This window comes from Anolis carolinensis, chromosome 4 (assembly GCF_035594765.1).
Source record: "Anolis carolinensis isolate JA03-04 chromosome 4, rAnoCar3.1.pri, whole genome shotgun sequence".
NCBI classification, from domain to species: Eukaryota; Metazoa; Chordata; class Lepidosauria; order Squamata; family Dactyloidae; genus Anolis; species Anolis carolinensis.
In genome coordinates this window covers 211,013,730-211,030,101 of record NC_085844.1, presented here as the reverse complement: position 1 = coordinate 211,030,101, position 16,372 = coordinate 211,013,730, and the positions used below count along the sequence as shown (strand labels likewise).

General features: G+C 42.6%; 1 protein-coding gene across 3 annotated transcripts in view; it reads left to right on the top strand.

The window, feature by feature from the left end:
- Positions 1-16,372, top strand: part of tnnt2 (troponin T2, cardiac type) — a 163,356-nt gene that overhangs the window by 3,129 nt on the left and 143,855 nt on the right. For all 3 annotated transcript variants that reach the window (XM_062978698.1, XM_062978700.1, XM_062978697.1), the window contains 8 exons: positions 98-130; positions 765-786; positions 3,599-3,659; positions 3,792-3,908; positions 6,647-6,724; positions 10,372-10,482; positions 11,289-11,398; positions 15,662-15,752. In XM_062978698.1, coding sequence (XP_062834768.1) covers positions 3,606-3,659; positions 3,792-3,908; positions 6,647-6,724; positions 10,372-10,482; positions 11,289-11,398; positions 15,662-15,752 — 561 coding nt within the window. In that variant the 5' untranslated portion in view covers positions 98-130; positions 765-786; positions 3,599-3,605. The remainder of the gene's footprint in view (positions 1-97; positions 131-764; positions 787-3,598; positions 3,660-3,791; positions 3,909-6,646; positions 6,725-10,371; positions 10,483-11,288; positions 11,399-15,661; positions 15,753-16,372) is intronic.

Below are 16,372 nucleotides of genomic sequence, written 5' to 3'. Positions count from 1 at the left end.
GAAATAAAACGTATCAAGAGGGAGCGGGAATTCTAGAGACAACTTCATTTATGTGGTAAAACTCTAATCAAATTTCTTTGCCCTTCTTTTAAAATAGAACAAGAAGAGCAAGCTAAAGAACCAGAAGAAGGTAAATGACATGGGGACTCTATGTGTCTCAGGGCCAATATATGAACAATTGTATTTGATTGATTCTGATCTTGACTGTCAGGGTTACGAAATGGATCACACAATACAGAAATTTCACAGAAGTGAACCAATAGATGTACACATTCCTTAATCATCCCAGTTGTATCAATGGTGGTAGGAATATCTGATTTAAACAGAAACTTCAAATTCTTTATTGAGAAACTGAAGCCGGAACTGCAAAGAAGATGCTTAAATTCGCCTTCCCAGACATATTTGGGGACCAGAGGTGGTAGGAAAGGGACACATCCTTCATCTTCCTGCCTCCTAGAAAATCTAGGAGACAAATCTTGGTCCAGAACCACAGCAAAGTCATCCACTGCCCTTTTATCCCAGTCTTTGTTCAATGACGTATATGCATGAAGGAAAAGATGAACAATATCACACTATAAAATTAACTCCAGAAGTTATGCAAAAGAGTTTAAAAACTACTATAACTGGGAAACCAAAACCATTTCTCCTCATAAAACCAGCCTAGGCTTTAATGGAATCAGTGGAAAAGTATGACCTCTCTACAATTTATCTACAGATAGAGCAAATATCTTTTTCTTCTGAAATGTTCATTTGGTTTCTTTCAGGAGAATCTAAGCCCAAACCCAAGTAAGTATGCATATATACCTTTGGCTTTTGTTATAGTATAAGCATAGTTGTTGATGCAGGAGTTGTGGAGAAGAAGGGAGATAAGTAGTAAGTATAAACTTACTGGAAAGAAATTAAAAGACAGGTGCCAAAACTTCATGATGGAACTGGTGACTATATTAGCTGGAAAATGCAATCACCCTGTTTCACAATCTGCTGGGTGCTGTTTAAAACTGCACAGCTCTATTAAATTCAGAAATCTTTTCCCATATACTTCAAATTGCTCTTGCATACATTTTCATAATGTGAGCTAGAACTGAGCTGGGGGACATAATGACACTTGATTACATGAAAATAAATTCCATAAACGGTAACTCTACAATCTCAGAATGCATGTTTGTAGCTCCCTAAATGTTCATGGACTCTGGTTCCCATCATCCTTGACCCTCCTGGACAAGATTGATGGAATCTGGAGTACAAAAAGATCTGGAAAGCCATAGGTTTTTCATATTTGCTATTTAGCTCAGTTGATACATGGATGGATGGATAGATGGATGGATGGATGGATAGAATTGTAGTTAATACAGACTTTGAAAATAAAAAAAAATCTAGACTCTTCATTCACCGCTTGCAAATAGACAGACGCTGCGAAACATGACAGTTTGCATGGACTAGAAAACAGATATGATGGTATCTCAAGCATAGCATTCCCACTCCAGCATGCCCAGATATGAAGTTGTTACAGCTGCTCACTGGCTCATATAAGCGGAGTCAAGAAAAATAAGACCACAGTGACAGGTGTGGTCATTGTAAAAATCCTAGTGACCATGATGGCATTCCATACGGCGCCCTTCAATGAGCTATAAATTGTCCCCTTGGCTTGGAACTGGCAACCAGTTTAAATAAAATGTGCATCATGGGTTTTGAGATTTGTTATAGTAGATTTCACACCCTCACTGGTTTTTATTATTATTGGGTTTAATGTATTTCTCATTTTAGTTGTAATGGAGGGTCTTTTCTATTTCCTAAAAAATTGCTCACAGAGGGTCTGACTTTTTAAATGGATGAGTAACAACCTCTTAATAATATTAACTAGGTTTTACACCATCGGCCATATGGATGCATATGCAATGTTTATGTTATTATTTTTTTACATTAATTGTCCACTCTAGGTATTGAAGAATTCTTGAGATTAGTATTCTAACTTTGTTTTTAAAAAACATAGTGATATAATCATTATTTGGAAAGAACAGGTGATAATAGCACACAAGAAGCTCATCTCCATTGGCCTTTTGATCTAATGTCAGTCTGGAGCAAGTGGCTACACATTCCACCCACAACCAATAGCAGAGTCCAGCTGGACCAAGGCTGTTTTGGCCTTGCTGGACCATCATCTTACTATCTGTATTGCTGTTGCCATTGCCAGACAGCCATAGAATTCCATGAAAGCCTCTGGATATTATGCATGCTCCTTGCAGAGGTTCCTGTGAGATCAGGAAGAATGAGGGATGATTCCTGATTAGTGTAAAGGAAAGGCAATGTTGGCAGTGCCTTTTCTAATCTTACTGTCCACATTGTACTCAAGTCACAGTATTACACTAGAGCTTCAATCAAACTCCAGAACACCCCCCCCCCCAACTTTTCTAAATGCAGGGCTATATCACCTTAGCCCAAGTAGTTCCCAAATGATTTACTCCAGGGGCTATCAGTGAATCAATAGGGGAGTGAGTCCACTTTGTTTTATTGAGGCTCATCCTGCAGCTGCTCCTAGATGTATAGGAGCTGTCTCAGTCCTGTAATATGGCCCAGCATCTAGATTAGGCCCGAACAACCTGTGGCCCTTTAAGTGTTTGGGATTCCAACTCCTAGAAGCTAACCATCTTGTCCAATGGTCAGAAATTCTGAGAGCTAAAGTCCAAAACATTTGGAGGGCCATAGGTTGTGCAAGCCTGATCTAGGTGGAATGCCCATGAAAGCAAGAGATTTGTTGTCTCCCATGGATGGTTTCATCTGATTTTGTTTGTTGTTCTTTGCCTTCAAGCTGTTTCTGACCTATGACAATCCTAAGGTGAAGCCATCACAGGATATTTCTTTGGCTAGATTTGTTCAAAAGAGAGTTGAAGTTGCTTTCCTCAAAGGCTCAGAGAATGTGACTTTGTCTAAGGTCACCCAGAGGGTTTCACAGCTGAGTGGGGATTTGAACTCTAGTCTCCAGACTTGTAATCCAATGCTCAAACCAGTACACCAAGCTGGCTCCTGATTAAAGAAATCTATTTATATCGTGAAACTCTTACTGTTTTTCTCTTTGAGAGACTGCAAAACTAAATGCTTGCCTCAAAAATGATAAAAGCCAAGCAAAATAAAAATATAGAAGTCCTGCTGCAATTGCTCACTGAACCATGGCTTGCTGGCTGCAGCAGCAGAGGCAGGCTGGTGGGCTGTATCCGCATCCTTCTTGCCAGCACCATAGAACACTTTCTGTTGGCATGGCTGGCTGGCTGGCTTTTAAGGTGAGGTTGGGGGACATTAATGATCATAACAGTGGCACCATAGTTTTAAATGTAAAAAGAAAAATGTACAAAGTTGTACATCTAGCTGATGACATCATAAATACCAAACAGGATGCTAGCCATGGTCTTGGTTACACTGGAATGAAACTTAGAAACAAACTCTTTGAAATTAATTGGATTAAGAGTGACTTCATGGATGGGTCTGCTGTGAAAACAGAGATGATGTCAATCAACTCTTGGGTTTATAAAAAGAAATCAGCTGAAACAGAAGTTAGGTGCTCTAATGTCAATGTGTTACGTCTTTATTTCTCCACTAATTTCAGACTCTTCATGCCAAATCTGGTACCTCCAAAAATCCCTGATGGAGAAAGAGTGGACTTTGATGTGAGTAGTATCCATTGCCACCTCAATAAACCCAGTTTTTATTGCCTTATATTCACTGGCAGATTGCTTTGCTTCTGATGCTGTACAATAACACAATGCCTTTGACATTTATTGTTGTTTTTTGCCTTGTAGGACATTCACCGCAAGCGAATGGAAAAGGATCTGAATGAGCTGCAAGCACTGATTGAGGCCCATTTTGAAAATAGAAAGAAAGAGGAGGAAGAGCTGATATTCCTCAAGGACAGAATTGTATGTCGAGTTGCTGCACATCACTTACCCAGGCGTTTTTATGATGACAAAGCCTATATTAGGCAACAGATTTAATAAGATAGCATACTGCTGTCTTCCAGACTAGTTTACATGATTTGTGACCAGTTTTGGAAATGCCTAAGGTTTATAGCTTCAAAAAAACTGTCAGTGTTAGGGTCCATAGATTATGGGAGTTGACTCTGTGAATATTATGGTCATTGGAATCTAGAAACTAAGGATGAAAGGCATTAATCAGAATGTGATTTCTCAGTGATAAACATATTTCCCTTTCACCATTGGAAAATAAGTGCCTTGGTAATCACTCACAAATTGTGTTTACCAGGTAGGTGAGGAAAATTTTGGTTTCCACAAATAGAAATCTTTCCTCACTTGAGAGTGAACCTCTTCTAAATAGGTGCATCACATGATTTGATCCTAAAGATGTAATCCTAAACACACTTAACAAGGGAAGAATGACCCCTGGAGTTTACCTTTGAGTTCACATGCTGTAAAACTAAAATGTATATCATTATATTTTTATAGCTGTACATGAAGCAGCAATAGTACAACATTTTCTCTCTTTCAAGTACATGTTAATGCAGGCATGTATTTCACCAAAGCAAAATTACAATGGGTTGATTCCAGATTCTGTCAAGGTTAGAGCAGATTCAATAAAACTGAAGAGGTTTGAATTAGTCATGATTTGCTTGTTGTATTAATTTAAATGATTAAGTGCATGATGAACTCTGGATTCTGCTTAATATATTTTCATGATGTCATACATTTTCCCTTTCAAAAACATGCATACAAATTAGGAGACTCTACATCAAGTAAATTTACCTTTTAGTGATTTGTCTTTCTTGCAGCTTTAGTGCCCTTTGTGAAAATAAGAGAAAGTAGGAGAAAGCGGGAGAAAGCAGGGGAATGTTTAAGTGGAGTTCTTTTCACACCCAAAGAGCAGTGATTTCTATGGATCTTTAATTTTGTAAAAAGTCTTCTGCTCTTTTTGTAGATCTCATGTCTCTTCATGTTCTGCCTCCAAATCAGGCTCCCCCCCCCATCCCCAATACTGCTTTGCTTCCATTAAGAAATGAACTAAGAAATTGTGAATGGCCATAGCCAATTTCCCACGATAAATTTTGCATGATGCAAAATGGGTGGATTATCAAAAGAGAAGCAAATAATCTGATGAATGTCCTCTTCAGCATCACCCCAGTATTTCAGCTCTTGGGAACATATCTTACAAATTGTCCCTTGAGACTTCAGATCCCTCTATGGATCCAGTGTGGCCACTATACTAAATGTTTACTTTTTGGACCTTTTTGGTAATGTGTGTTCAATTCTCCTTTTTAATTCTTAAAAAAATAGTAGGGGTGTGCAAAACTTCATTTTTAATTCATTTTTTGGATCTAATTCATTAGATTCGTACGTACGAAGCAATATTAAGAAACACAAGGGGTGGCTATGCAAAAAACTTAAGATTCAAAACACTGACCTCTTACTTTCGGATGAGTTATGTAAGTCTTGTAAATGGTTCCAGGTCTCTGTCACAGGTGCTGCTGAGCTGGAGGCAATGCAGCACCTCCATTTTATAAAAAACTTCTCCAACTTAGAGAGGGAAAACCCAAGCATTTTAATGTGGGAAGTGAGCAGAATTCTGGGAAATGTAGTTTAGGGGCCTTTTGAATTCTCTGCCATAGGAGTCCTCACCTTCCCAAACTGCATTTCCCAGAATTCTGCTTACTGCCTTGTGCCTCCTCCTCCTCCATCACCACCACCACCACGTTAATTTGCTAAGGAGATTTTGAGATTGAAAGAGGTGGTTGGAAGTTGAATCAACCCTGTGAGGTAGGCAAAGTTGAGAGGCAGTAACTCCAAAGTTTACCTAGTAGGTTTCCTATTGTTGCTATTATTTCAAAGACTGGATGGGCATCTGTTGGGGGTGGTTTGACTGTGCTTTTCCTGCCTGGCTGAAAGGGGTTGTAGTTCCCCCTTGAGCAATTACTGAACGAAAAGTAATGAAGAATTTGTTATATCATTATAGTTACAATACAGACCCTTAATGATATTTTAGAAACACTTTAGAAATGTTTTCCCACACCCCCTAGCTTAGTAATGAGCATTGAAACCTTTTTTCATTGATTGCACAGACCAAATGAGTTTGCCTCCAGATGTAGATGTAGAAAATGAAACAGTAATGATTTATTATATAGCAAAGTCATTAAACATACAACAATAAACTGGTTCCACACATGCAATAAAGTACTTTAGCTAAATGTAACATATTTCCCTGAACCCTTTCAACACTCTCTATTTCTGATGTGGCCTGATCATTTAACAGACATGTCTCTGGTTCTATATGACCCCATATATCATCCCAAAGGCTGTGATTAACTGGTTTTACTCAGATCATGGAGGCTATCGAACCTTTCTTAGCAGTTACTATTCATCTTGCATTCCTATGCAAAGCTCACTTGAGTGAAGTAGGACTTATTATGTACTATGTGGGTTTAGGATTGTAGGCATAGTATTCTGTTTTTAATGTTGGGTAGGCACCATTTGGATTTCCTTGCTCAGCTGTCAAAAGGTTTCAATCCAACCTCATTGACAGCACTGGTGTTTTAACTGCCATCCTAGAAGCCTGAGGCCACATGGTTTGAGTTCAGAGCAGAACACTTATTGGTCAAGTATAAGATTAGTATCCCTTAAGCAGGTGCATTGGGGTTTTCCTTTTACAGGAACAGAGGCGAGCAGAGCGAGCTGAGCAACAACGGATCCGTAGTGAACGAGAGAAGGAACGCCAGGCCCGAGTTGCTGTGAGTTAACCCAATACTCATACTCCAGAGTGAATAGTCACTTCAAGGCTTTTGATAATTTGAAAAAAAGTGCTACTATTCCTTTTCTCCCACCCAAAATTATTCACCTTGCTGCTTGTGCTCAGAATGTGTGAGCCCATAAGTGTTAGTGTGGGTGGTGTTTCTGTGACTTGGAACCCTTGTAAACCAGTGGTTCCCAAACTTATTTGGCCTACTGCCCCCTTTCCAGAAAAAATATTACTCAGCGCCCCCTGGAAAGGGGGGCGTGGCTTTGAGGGGTGGGCGTGCCTCCTGCTCAAGAGGGCGGTGCTGAGCCTCTCCCCTAATCCAAGATGCAGGGCTGGGAGGGGGAAGAGGGAGGTGGGCGGGCCCACAAATGGGCGGCCAGGACTGGGATGGGCGGAATTACAAGCTCTGAGGCAGGGCGAAGCTTCTATCCCTGTCCTGCGATGCCTGCCAGGACGCAGGGGGCAGGGCTAGAGGAGGGGGTGGGGCCTCTTCCCAAGTGCCTGATGGGGCTAAACCTCTATACCCCGCCTGCGTGTTCTAACAAGCGCCTCAGGGGAGGTATACAGAGGCTCAGCCCTGTCTTGCGCTCTTGGGAAGAGGCCCCTCCCCTTAGCCCCGCCCTCTGTGTCCCAACAAGCGCCTCAGGAGAGGTATAGATTCTCAGCCCTGTCTCGGGCTCTTGGGAAGAAGCCACACCGACTCCTCTAGCTCCGCCCCCTGTGTCCTAACAGGCGCCTCAGGTGCTCAGCCCTGTCTCCGGCACTTGGGAAGAGGCCCTGCCCCTCCCCTGGCCCCACCCCCATCTCCTAATAGGTGCCATTACCACCCCCCAGGATTGCTGCAGTGCCCACCAGAGGATGGTAGCGCCCACTTTGGGAATCACTGTTGTAAATGAATGCCATCAATGTCAAATGCTGCATGTGCACCAGGCCACAACCAGACTGCAACTGCTGAGCCCATAATTCAAACAAAGACCAGTTTTTGCTTGTTTTCACAAGTATATCTTATTTTCAGGTATGGAGGAAAGAAGACATAACTAATTTGTAACTCTTATGTTCCTAGTGAATTTTGTGACTCACGAAAAGGGTGAAATAGGCCCTTCTTAATGCTGTGGTCAATAGCATCCTTACGTACCCTTTCTTAATAATCATTTCCATGTGGGACCCTTCACACTTTAACTGCCATTGCTACATCCAAAGTAATCCTAGGGGTTTGGAGGTTGGGTGGGGGTTCTAGAGATATCTGGATGAGAACTCTGAATGGACTAAACCAGAGCTTTCCAAATTGTGTACTGTGACATGTTAGTGTCTCACCTTCAGTGTGTAGATGTGTCATGCAAATGTAAGGCAAAATCTCTGAATCTATGTGAAATAAGCATTAAATCATATATTTTTAAATATATAAATAAAAGATTTTCATGAGATATGTTCTGATACCATACATTTCATTGTTACAATTTAAGTGTGTGCCTGTATCTCTTATAAGGAGTTGGTTTAACCTCCAGCTTGCTAGTAAAACTGAATTACTGTGTCGTGCAATTGTGTGTCACCAACATGAAACGTATGGAAAGCTCTGTCCTAAACTATGAAACCCAGGATTTCATAGGATGTATTTATTATCTTTAGAGTAGAATCACAGTGCTATAATCATGTAGTGCAAAAAGTATCACTATCTCATAAACCATTACAGCCAGCTTTAGGCATTCCTGTAAATTCTCTTTCTCTCACCAGCAGTGGACAATAGCTTCCGTATTGGTGAGGTAGTGAATCTCCTCCAAGTTTAGCTTAATCTGTCATGGAGTTATTCAAGGTACTAAAATTTAAGCCTCAGATATCTCGAACCTACCTTTTTTGGGCAAGGTCCTGGAGCGGGTGGTTGCCTCACAGCTCCAGGGCTTCTTGGATGACACCAATTTTCTGGACCCATCACAATCCGGCTTTAGACCTGGTCACAGCACTGAGACGGCTTTGGTCGCCTTGGTGGATGACCTCTGCAGGGAACTGGAAAGGGGGAGTGTGACCCTGCTGGTTCTCTTGGACATCTCAGCGGCTTTTGATACCATTGACCATGGTATCATTCTGGGTTGGCTTTCCGGGATGGGCCTTAGGGGTACTGCTCTGCAGTGGCTCCAGTCCTTCCTGGAGGGCTGTTCCCAGTTGGTGAAGCTGGGGGACACCTGCTCAGAACCCTGGCCATTAACCTGTGGGGTCCCGCAAGGTTCCATTCTGTCCCCCATGCTTTTCAACATCTACATGAAACCGCTGGGAGAGGTCATCCGGAGTTTTGGAATTTGGTGCCATCTCTACTCGGATGACACCCAACTCTACTACTCCTTTCTACCGAAGTCCAAGGAAGCCCCTCGGATATTGGACCAGTGCTTGGCGACTGTGATGGGCTGGATGAGGGTGAATAAGCTGAAGCTTAATCCTGACAAGACAGAGGTCCTCCAGGTCAGTCGTATGTCTGATCGGGGTATTGGGTGGCAACCTGTGCTTGATGGGGTCACACTCCCCCTGAAGGCGCAGGCACGCAGTTTGGGGGTCCTCCTGAATTCAGCACTGACGCTTGATGCGCAGGTGTCGGTGGTGGCTGGGAGGGCCTTTGCACAATTAAAACTTGTGCACCAGCTGTGACCATACCTCGTGAAGTCTGATCTGGCCATGGTGGTCCATGCCTTAGTTACCTCTAGACTGGACTATTGCAATGCGCTCTATGTGGGGTTGCCCTTGAAGACGGCCCAGAAACTTCAACTAGTACAGTGCTCGGCAGCCTTGCTTCTAACTGGAACCCACTATAGGGAGCGGTCAACCCTCCTGCTTAAGGAGCTCCACTGGCTGCCATTCACTTTCCGGATCCAATTCAAGGTGCAGGTGATCACCTACAAAGCCCTGAACAGTTTGGGACCATCCTACCTTTGTGATCGTCTCTCCCCCTATGAACCTGCACGATCTCTTCATTCATTAGGGGAGGCCTTCCTCTCGCTTTCGCCACTGTCACAAGCACGGTTGGTGGGGATGAGAGAAAGGGCCTTCTCCGTAGTGGCCCCCTGGCTCTGGAACTCGCTCCCCAGGGAGATCAGGCAGGCCCCCACCCTGATGGCATTCAGGAAGAGCCTGAAAACTTGGCTCTTCACACAGGCCTTTGGTTAAAGATTGCCCATCCCCATAACAATTGTGTTTCTTGACCATTTTTGCATCGGTCGCACTTTCCTGGTTAATTTGATATTAACTCAGGGCCTCTCCCATCCCAAATTGATCTCTAACGAAACTGCAGCACTTTATCTGTTATCTTGAGTTTACAACTTCCATGCTTTATTAAGTGTGTTTGTATTTCTAGAGGTTAATGTTAAAATTTTATAATTTGTGTATGTTTTTGCTTATTGATGTACTGTATATTGTTATTGTTTTTATCTGGTATTATCTGTGAGCTGCCCTGAGTCCCCTTTGGGGGAGATGGAGGCAGGGTATAAATAAACTACTACTTCTTCTTCTTCTTCTTCTTCTTCTTCTTCTTCTTCTTCTTCTTCTTCTTCGTATTATTATTACTCAGATACATTGCCTCATTGATGTGGAAGCCACTGGCAGGCATTGTTATCTGTCTGCTTTTCTGAAATTTCTTTGTTATTCTCTCTTTAACAGGAAGAAAGAGCCCGGAAGGAGGAAGAAGAAGCTAGGAAAAGGGCTGAAGAGGATGCCAGGAAGAAGAAAGCTTTCTCCAACATGCTCCATTTTGGAGGCTATCTACAGAAGGTATATGAGTTCTACTATGAGATAGACTGCCCACTTATTCATTGCCTCAACAGGGAAAGTGCAGTGTTGTATTGCTCACCATAGTGTAGTAAGTCTGCATGTGGACTGAGCCAAATACCACCCACCAATCATACAGAAGTGTCTAGTTAATCTGCCATGGTCAGCCATTAAATAATTGCAGCTATGCCAAGACCATCAGAGAACTTTGGTGGATATTGGTTTTGATGTCATCATTTTGTGTCTGGCTAAGGGTATATAGCCAGGCACTTACAGTCCTACTTGTTTCCCACAGAGTATGGAATAGTTGTGTGAGAGGCTTCAGAGTCAACTAAGTCAACAGGGAGGGCCCTGAGGATGGAGGAATACCAATATGGGAATACCCATATTACCCCAAAACGGAAACTTACCCCTGTGTATGTGACAGTGCATGATCTAGGAAAATGTGGTAAAGCTATATGGAGAGCAAAGTCAAACTTCCATAGGCCTTAGTTGTTTTTTGAATACATGACTCCACATAACATTCTACAACCATAGTCCATGTACTTGAAAAGGTCAGTGGTTGCATCAGAACATTGTTACCCCTTGTATATTATGTATATTTATAGAATATGTATATTTATAGAATTTTTACAGTGTTTATGTGTTTTAATTATGCTGTAGCCTGCCTCAAGGAGAGGTGGGTAAGACATGAAATTATTATTATTATTATTATTATTATTATTATTATTATTATTATTATTCTATTAAAGTGCAACAGAGTTTTTGTCATTCCTGCCCCTGAGGCACGTTTATATTGGTTTCTTTAGACAGAGAAGAAAAGTGGGAAAAAGCAAACAGAGCGAGAGAAGAAGAAAAAAATCCTCAGTGAGCGTAGAAAACCTCTGAATATTGATCATCTGAATGAAGACAAGCTGAGGTGAGAAAGGAAAGGAACAGACCCGCTGAAGAGGTTCAACTGATAGTAAGAATGTTCTTGTGAAATGTGCTGTGTTGGTGGATGGACTGAGAGAAAGCTTTATCCCTGAGGATCTTAAATCTTTATCCTTGAGGGTCGTTCTGGACTGCTCGCAGTCTGGCTTCAGGCCTGGGCACAGTACCGAGACAGCTTTGGTCGCCTTGATGGATGACCTCCGCAGGGAGCTGGACAGGGGGAGTGTGACCCTGCTGGTTCTCCTGGATATCTCAGCGGTTTTCGATACCATCGACCATGGTATCCTTCTGGGGAGGCTCTCTGGGATGGGGCTCGGTGGCACAGTTTTGCAGTGGCTCCAGTCCTTCCTGGAGGGCCGTTCCCAGATGGTGAAGCTGGGGGACACCTGCTCGGACCCCTGGCCATTGACCTGTGGGGTTCCGCAGGGGTCTATCTTATCCCCCATGCTATTTAACATCTACATGAAACCGCTGGGAGAGGTCATCCGGAGTTTTGGAGGGCGTTGCCATCTCTACGCAGATGACACGCAAATCCACTACTCGTTTCCATCTGATTCCAAGGAAGCCCCTCGGATGCTGAACCAGTGCCTGGCTGCTGTGGCGGACTGGATGAGGAGGAACAAGCTGAGAATCAATCCCGACAAGACAGAGGCCCTCCTGGTCAGTCGTGCGGCAGATCGGGGTATTGGGTGGCAACCTGTGCTGGACGGGGTTGCACTCCCCCTGAAACCACAGGTCCGCAGTTTGGGGGTCCTCCTGGATTCAGCGCTGACGCTTGAAGCACAGGTGTCGGCGGTGGCCGGGAGGGCCTTTGCACAACTCAAACTTGTGCGGCAACTGCGACCATACCTCGTGAAGTCTGACTTGACCACGGTGGTCCATGCCTTAGTTACCTCTAGACTGGACTACTGTAATGCACTCTACGTGGGGCTTCCCTTGAAGACGGCCCGGAAATTACAATTGGTCCAACGCTCGGCTGCCAGATTAATTACAGGGAGAGATCCACTCCCTTGTTTAAGGAGCTCCACTGGCTGCCGTTCATCTTCCGGTCCCAATTCAAGGTGCAGACCATCATCTATAAAGCCCTGAACGGTTTGGGACCCACCTACCTCCGTGACCATATCTCCTTCCATAAACCTGCCCGTTCTTTGCGATCATCCGGGGAGGCCCTGTTATCACCATTGCCTATATCCCAGGCTCGCCTTGTAAGTACAAGGGAGAGGGCCTTCTCTGCTGTGGCCCCCTGACTGTGGAACTCACTACCTACTGAAATTAGGCAAGCTCCCACTCTATTAGCTTTTAGGAAAGAATTGAAAACATGGCTCTTCCGCTGTGCTTTCGGTGAGTAATTTCTGTTATATATCTCCGTATTACTCCCCTCCGAACATCTATCCTCTAGATTACCCCTTCCAAATGTCCCTGCCCATAGTGGAGTACTCCTCTGTCCCTCTCACTCCGGGTTTTATCTCTGTGTTCACGCGGCCTGCCCTTGCTTTATTGTTTTTTTGATTTCTTGATGTTCTGTTTATTATTATTTATTGTATTTTAAATGGTGCTATGATATGTTGTTTTTATATTTTATTATGTTGTATTGCTCTGGGCATGGCCCCATGTTAGCCGCCCCGAGTCCCCATTGGGGAGATGGTGGCGGGGTATAAATAAAGTTTTATTATTATTATTATTATTATTATTATTATTATTATTATTATTATTATTAAACCCTGGACAAGTTCATATTAAAAGATACAGCCTTTCACTCAGTTTTGGTCTTAGCTGTTTAGGGTTTTATAGGTCATAACCAGCCCTTTGAAATGTAGCTTTAAGCAAACTGCTAGCTAACAAAGCCATTTCAATAAGGGAGTTATGTGTTCCCTGATAGCAATCATAGCGTTCTAGTAACATTATTTAGACTTGCTGCAGTTTCTGGTCAGTTTCCAGAAGCAGGCCTGTGTTGAATGTGTTGCAGTAATCCAAATAAGATATAGCCAAGGCATGTATTACTACATCAGATATCCACTGGAACAGATACAAATGAGCTTAAATGACAACCGAGTGGTATTATACTCATATATGATCATTGCAAGTCAAGAAGCATTAATGTTTTGCTTCATAATGATATTTTATGCGTGAATCTCAAAACTATTGCTGTTAACTGCCATCAAGTCAACTTCAATTTATTGTGACCTCACGAATGACAGACTTCCAAGTTGCCCTATCATCAACAGCCCTGCTCAGGTCTTGCAGACATGGTACTTCTTTGAGTGGGGACTCATCTACATGATTCCCAAAACCAGAGGTGGATGAGAAGTCACTCCTGGACATCTGCACAATGTTCAGGAATGCTCAGTCCTTATCACAGGATAAACCAGGTTAAACCAGTCTAGCCCTGTGATAAAGAAATATGGGGAATGCTCCAGAAACTCCAGAGCAGTTCGACACTTTGGGAACAGTGTGAGCAGCATGACTAGGTGCACAGGGAAAAGGGGATGGACTGGGCTCCTGTTGCTGCTGTCACTGTTGCTGGGTGGCAGTAGAACTCTGGCAGCAGCAAGAGTGAAAGGGATGATAAGATGATAGTTATGAGGGGCTGAACTGTTTTAGGCATGGCTGCACAATGTAGACTCTGCCTGACTATTGCCATAGATTGGGCATAGAGTGTGTGGCTGCCTCTGGGGCCAGTTCAGAGTACCTTATTTCTGTTTTAGACTGGATTAAGTTACCAGTGTGTCCTGAATTTATTATTACTGTTATTCATTCAGCTTTAAGGAATCACAATAGACAGGTAAGCCACTAGAGGGTGCGATGAGAACACACAAACAGTAAGCAGTGAGCTGATGCACATTGTCTCCTTTTGTTCAGACTTCTTCATATTCACCAGTAGGCTTATATCTAGCAGACCCAGTTCTAGTATCATAACTTGTGAAGCTGGAATAAGTCAAAAGGTAGTGCATATGCATTTAAAGATAAATCTTAAAGATAAGGAAATAAATCTTGTAGATTGTGAGCAATGGGCAGCTGGGACTTTCAAGAGCATTGCAGACATTCTGAATAACATTTGCAAAATCCCCACACACCATATGGTACAGTAGAGTCTCACTTATCCAACATAAACAGGCCGGCAGAATGTTGGATAAGTGAATATATTGGATAATAAAGAGAGATTAAGAAAAAGCCTATTGAACATCAAAATAGGTTATGATTTTACAAATTAAGCACCAAAACATCATGTTATACAACAAATTTGACAGAAAAAGTAGTTCATTACACATTAATGCTAAGTAGTAATTACTGTATTTACGAATTTAGCACCAAAATATCATGATATATTGAAAACATTGACTACAAAAAATGCGTTGGATAATCCAGAACGTTGGATAAGCAAGTGTTGGATAAGTGAGACTCTACTGTATATACATGGGTTAGGTAAGGTGTCGCCTGCAGTCAAACATGCCCCTTGGGATTTCTAAACCTCCCCATGTCTTTGCTGTCAACAAAGGTACTGCCACTACAATGGCTACCAAACCCTTAAGATTCGGCTGGGGTGTGTTAGCAGGATGTGTGTTTCTGGTTCTCTAGCAGGTCTCCATTCCAAGCAGACTGCTGGAAGCAGCATTCTGCTGGGAAACAATATATTGTAGCACATTCCCTGTAGTTTGGTGACAAGCGATAGAGTATGAAGGGGTGTGAATCCCTGGTCGCTTACCTGTGATTCAGTGCCCTATGTTCAAGCCAGGACATTGCCCTTCATAGTGTACCCTGCCACACAAACAGGCTGAAATAGACATAAATCTTTATTCATATTCAAGCATATCCACTCACACTCAAAGCTCTTTAATGCTACGTAGTTATAGACTCCTTGATTCCTGTGGGAGCTTTGGGTGCTGTAGAAGGAAGAGAACATTAGTCTCCACAATGACCAAAAATGTATAATGCAAGTGTAAGGTGGGCTTAAACTTATGTATGTCTCAGTCATTGTTTGTTATTTTTTGGCAGAAAATTGGGCCCCGAACATATCAGTTGCCCATTCTGTCATATGTGTATGCATGCATATGTGTAAAATCACCTGTATCTCACATACAATTTCCATATTCATTTTCACACATGACCACAATGCTGTATACATAGCCTTTCATACACATGTACCCAAGAAGAGTATAAGTTGCAGCTTGGTATCCTTCGTGTGTGTCGGACTGTGTATGTATGTAAAATTGGCTACTACCTTGACTGATGCTTCATGTTTTCACATCAGGGAAAAGGCCAAGGAATTGTGGCAAAATATTCATGATCTAGAAGCTGAAAAATTTGATTTGCAGGAAAAGTTCAAGAGACAGAAATATGAGGTAAGTTTGAATGACTGTTCAAAATTTTAGCTTTCTCAGCAAAAGCAGCTGAATGTAGACTGAGCTGCTAGGGAAGTCACTTTTCATAGTCATTGCAACAATGTCAAAATAGCAGTTGCCAGATGTTTGATATGTATTTGGCATTTAACAGGTTTTTGTAAAAGATAGCATGGACAAATCCATTAGTGTGAGGAAGGGTAATGCTTCCTGAAGGCAGCTCTACTTGCTCTCAGTAGCATCAGAGGAGAGCCAGTCAGACTGTCACCATCCTTTTCGCTATATGATCCCTGGATGGCTGGGATCACTTGCATGACTGATACAGGAAGCATTCCCTCCATGAGCAATTAGTGTCATTTTCTCTGATGGTACTTTGCCTTGATGAGTCATCTAAAAGCCTTTAGGCTCCCAGTGATCCCTCCAAACCTCTGATTTTTGGGTGGTGGGATCTTAAAAAATCCTTAGTTTAAAGGATGTTGTCCACCAACAGTCAAAAGTGCCATGAAAATGGATCAGAAATGGTGGAATTTCCAGTCCCAATATGTGGACGTGATGTGACCTTCACAGAATGAAGATGAGTCCAAATTACACACCCATTGCACAAGCCTACTTCTGTGCTACAC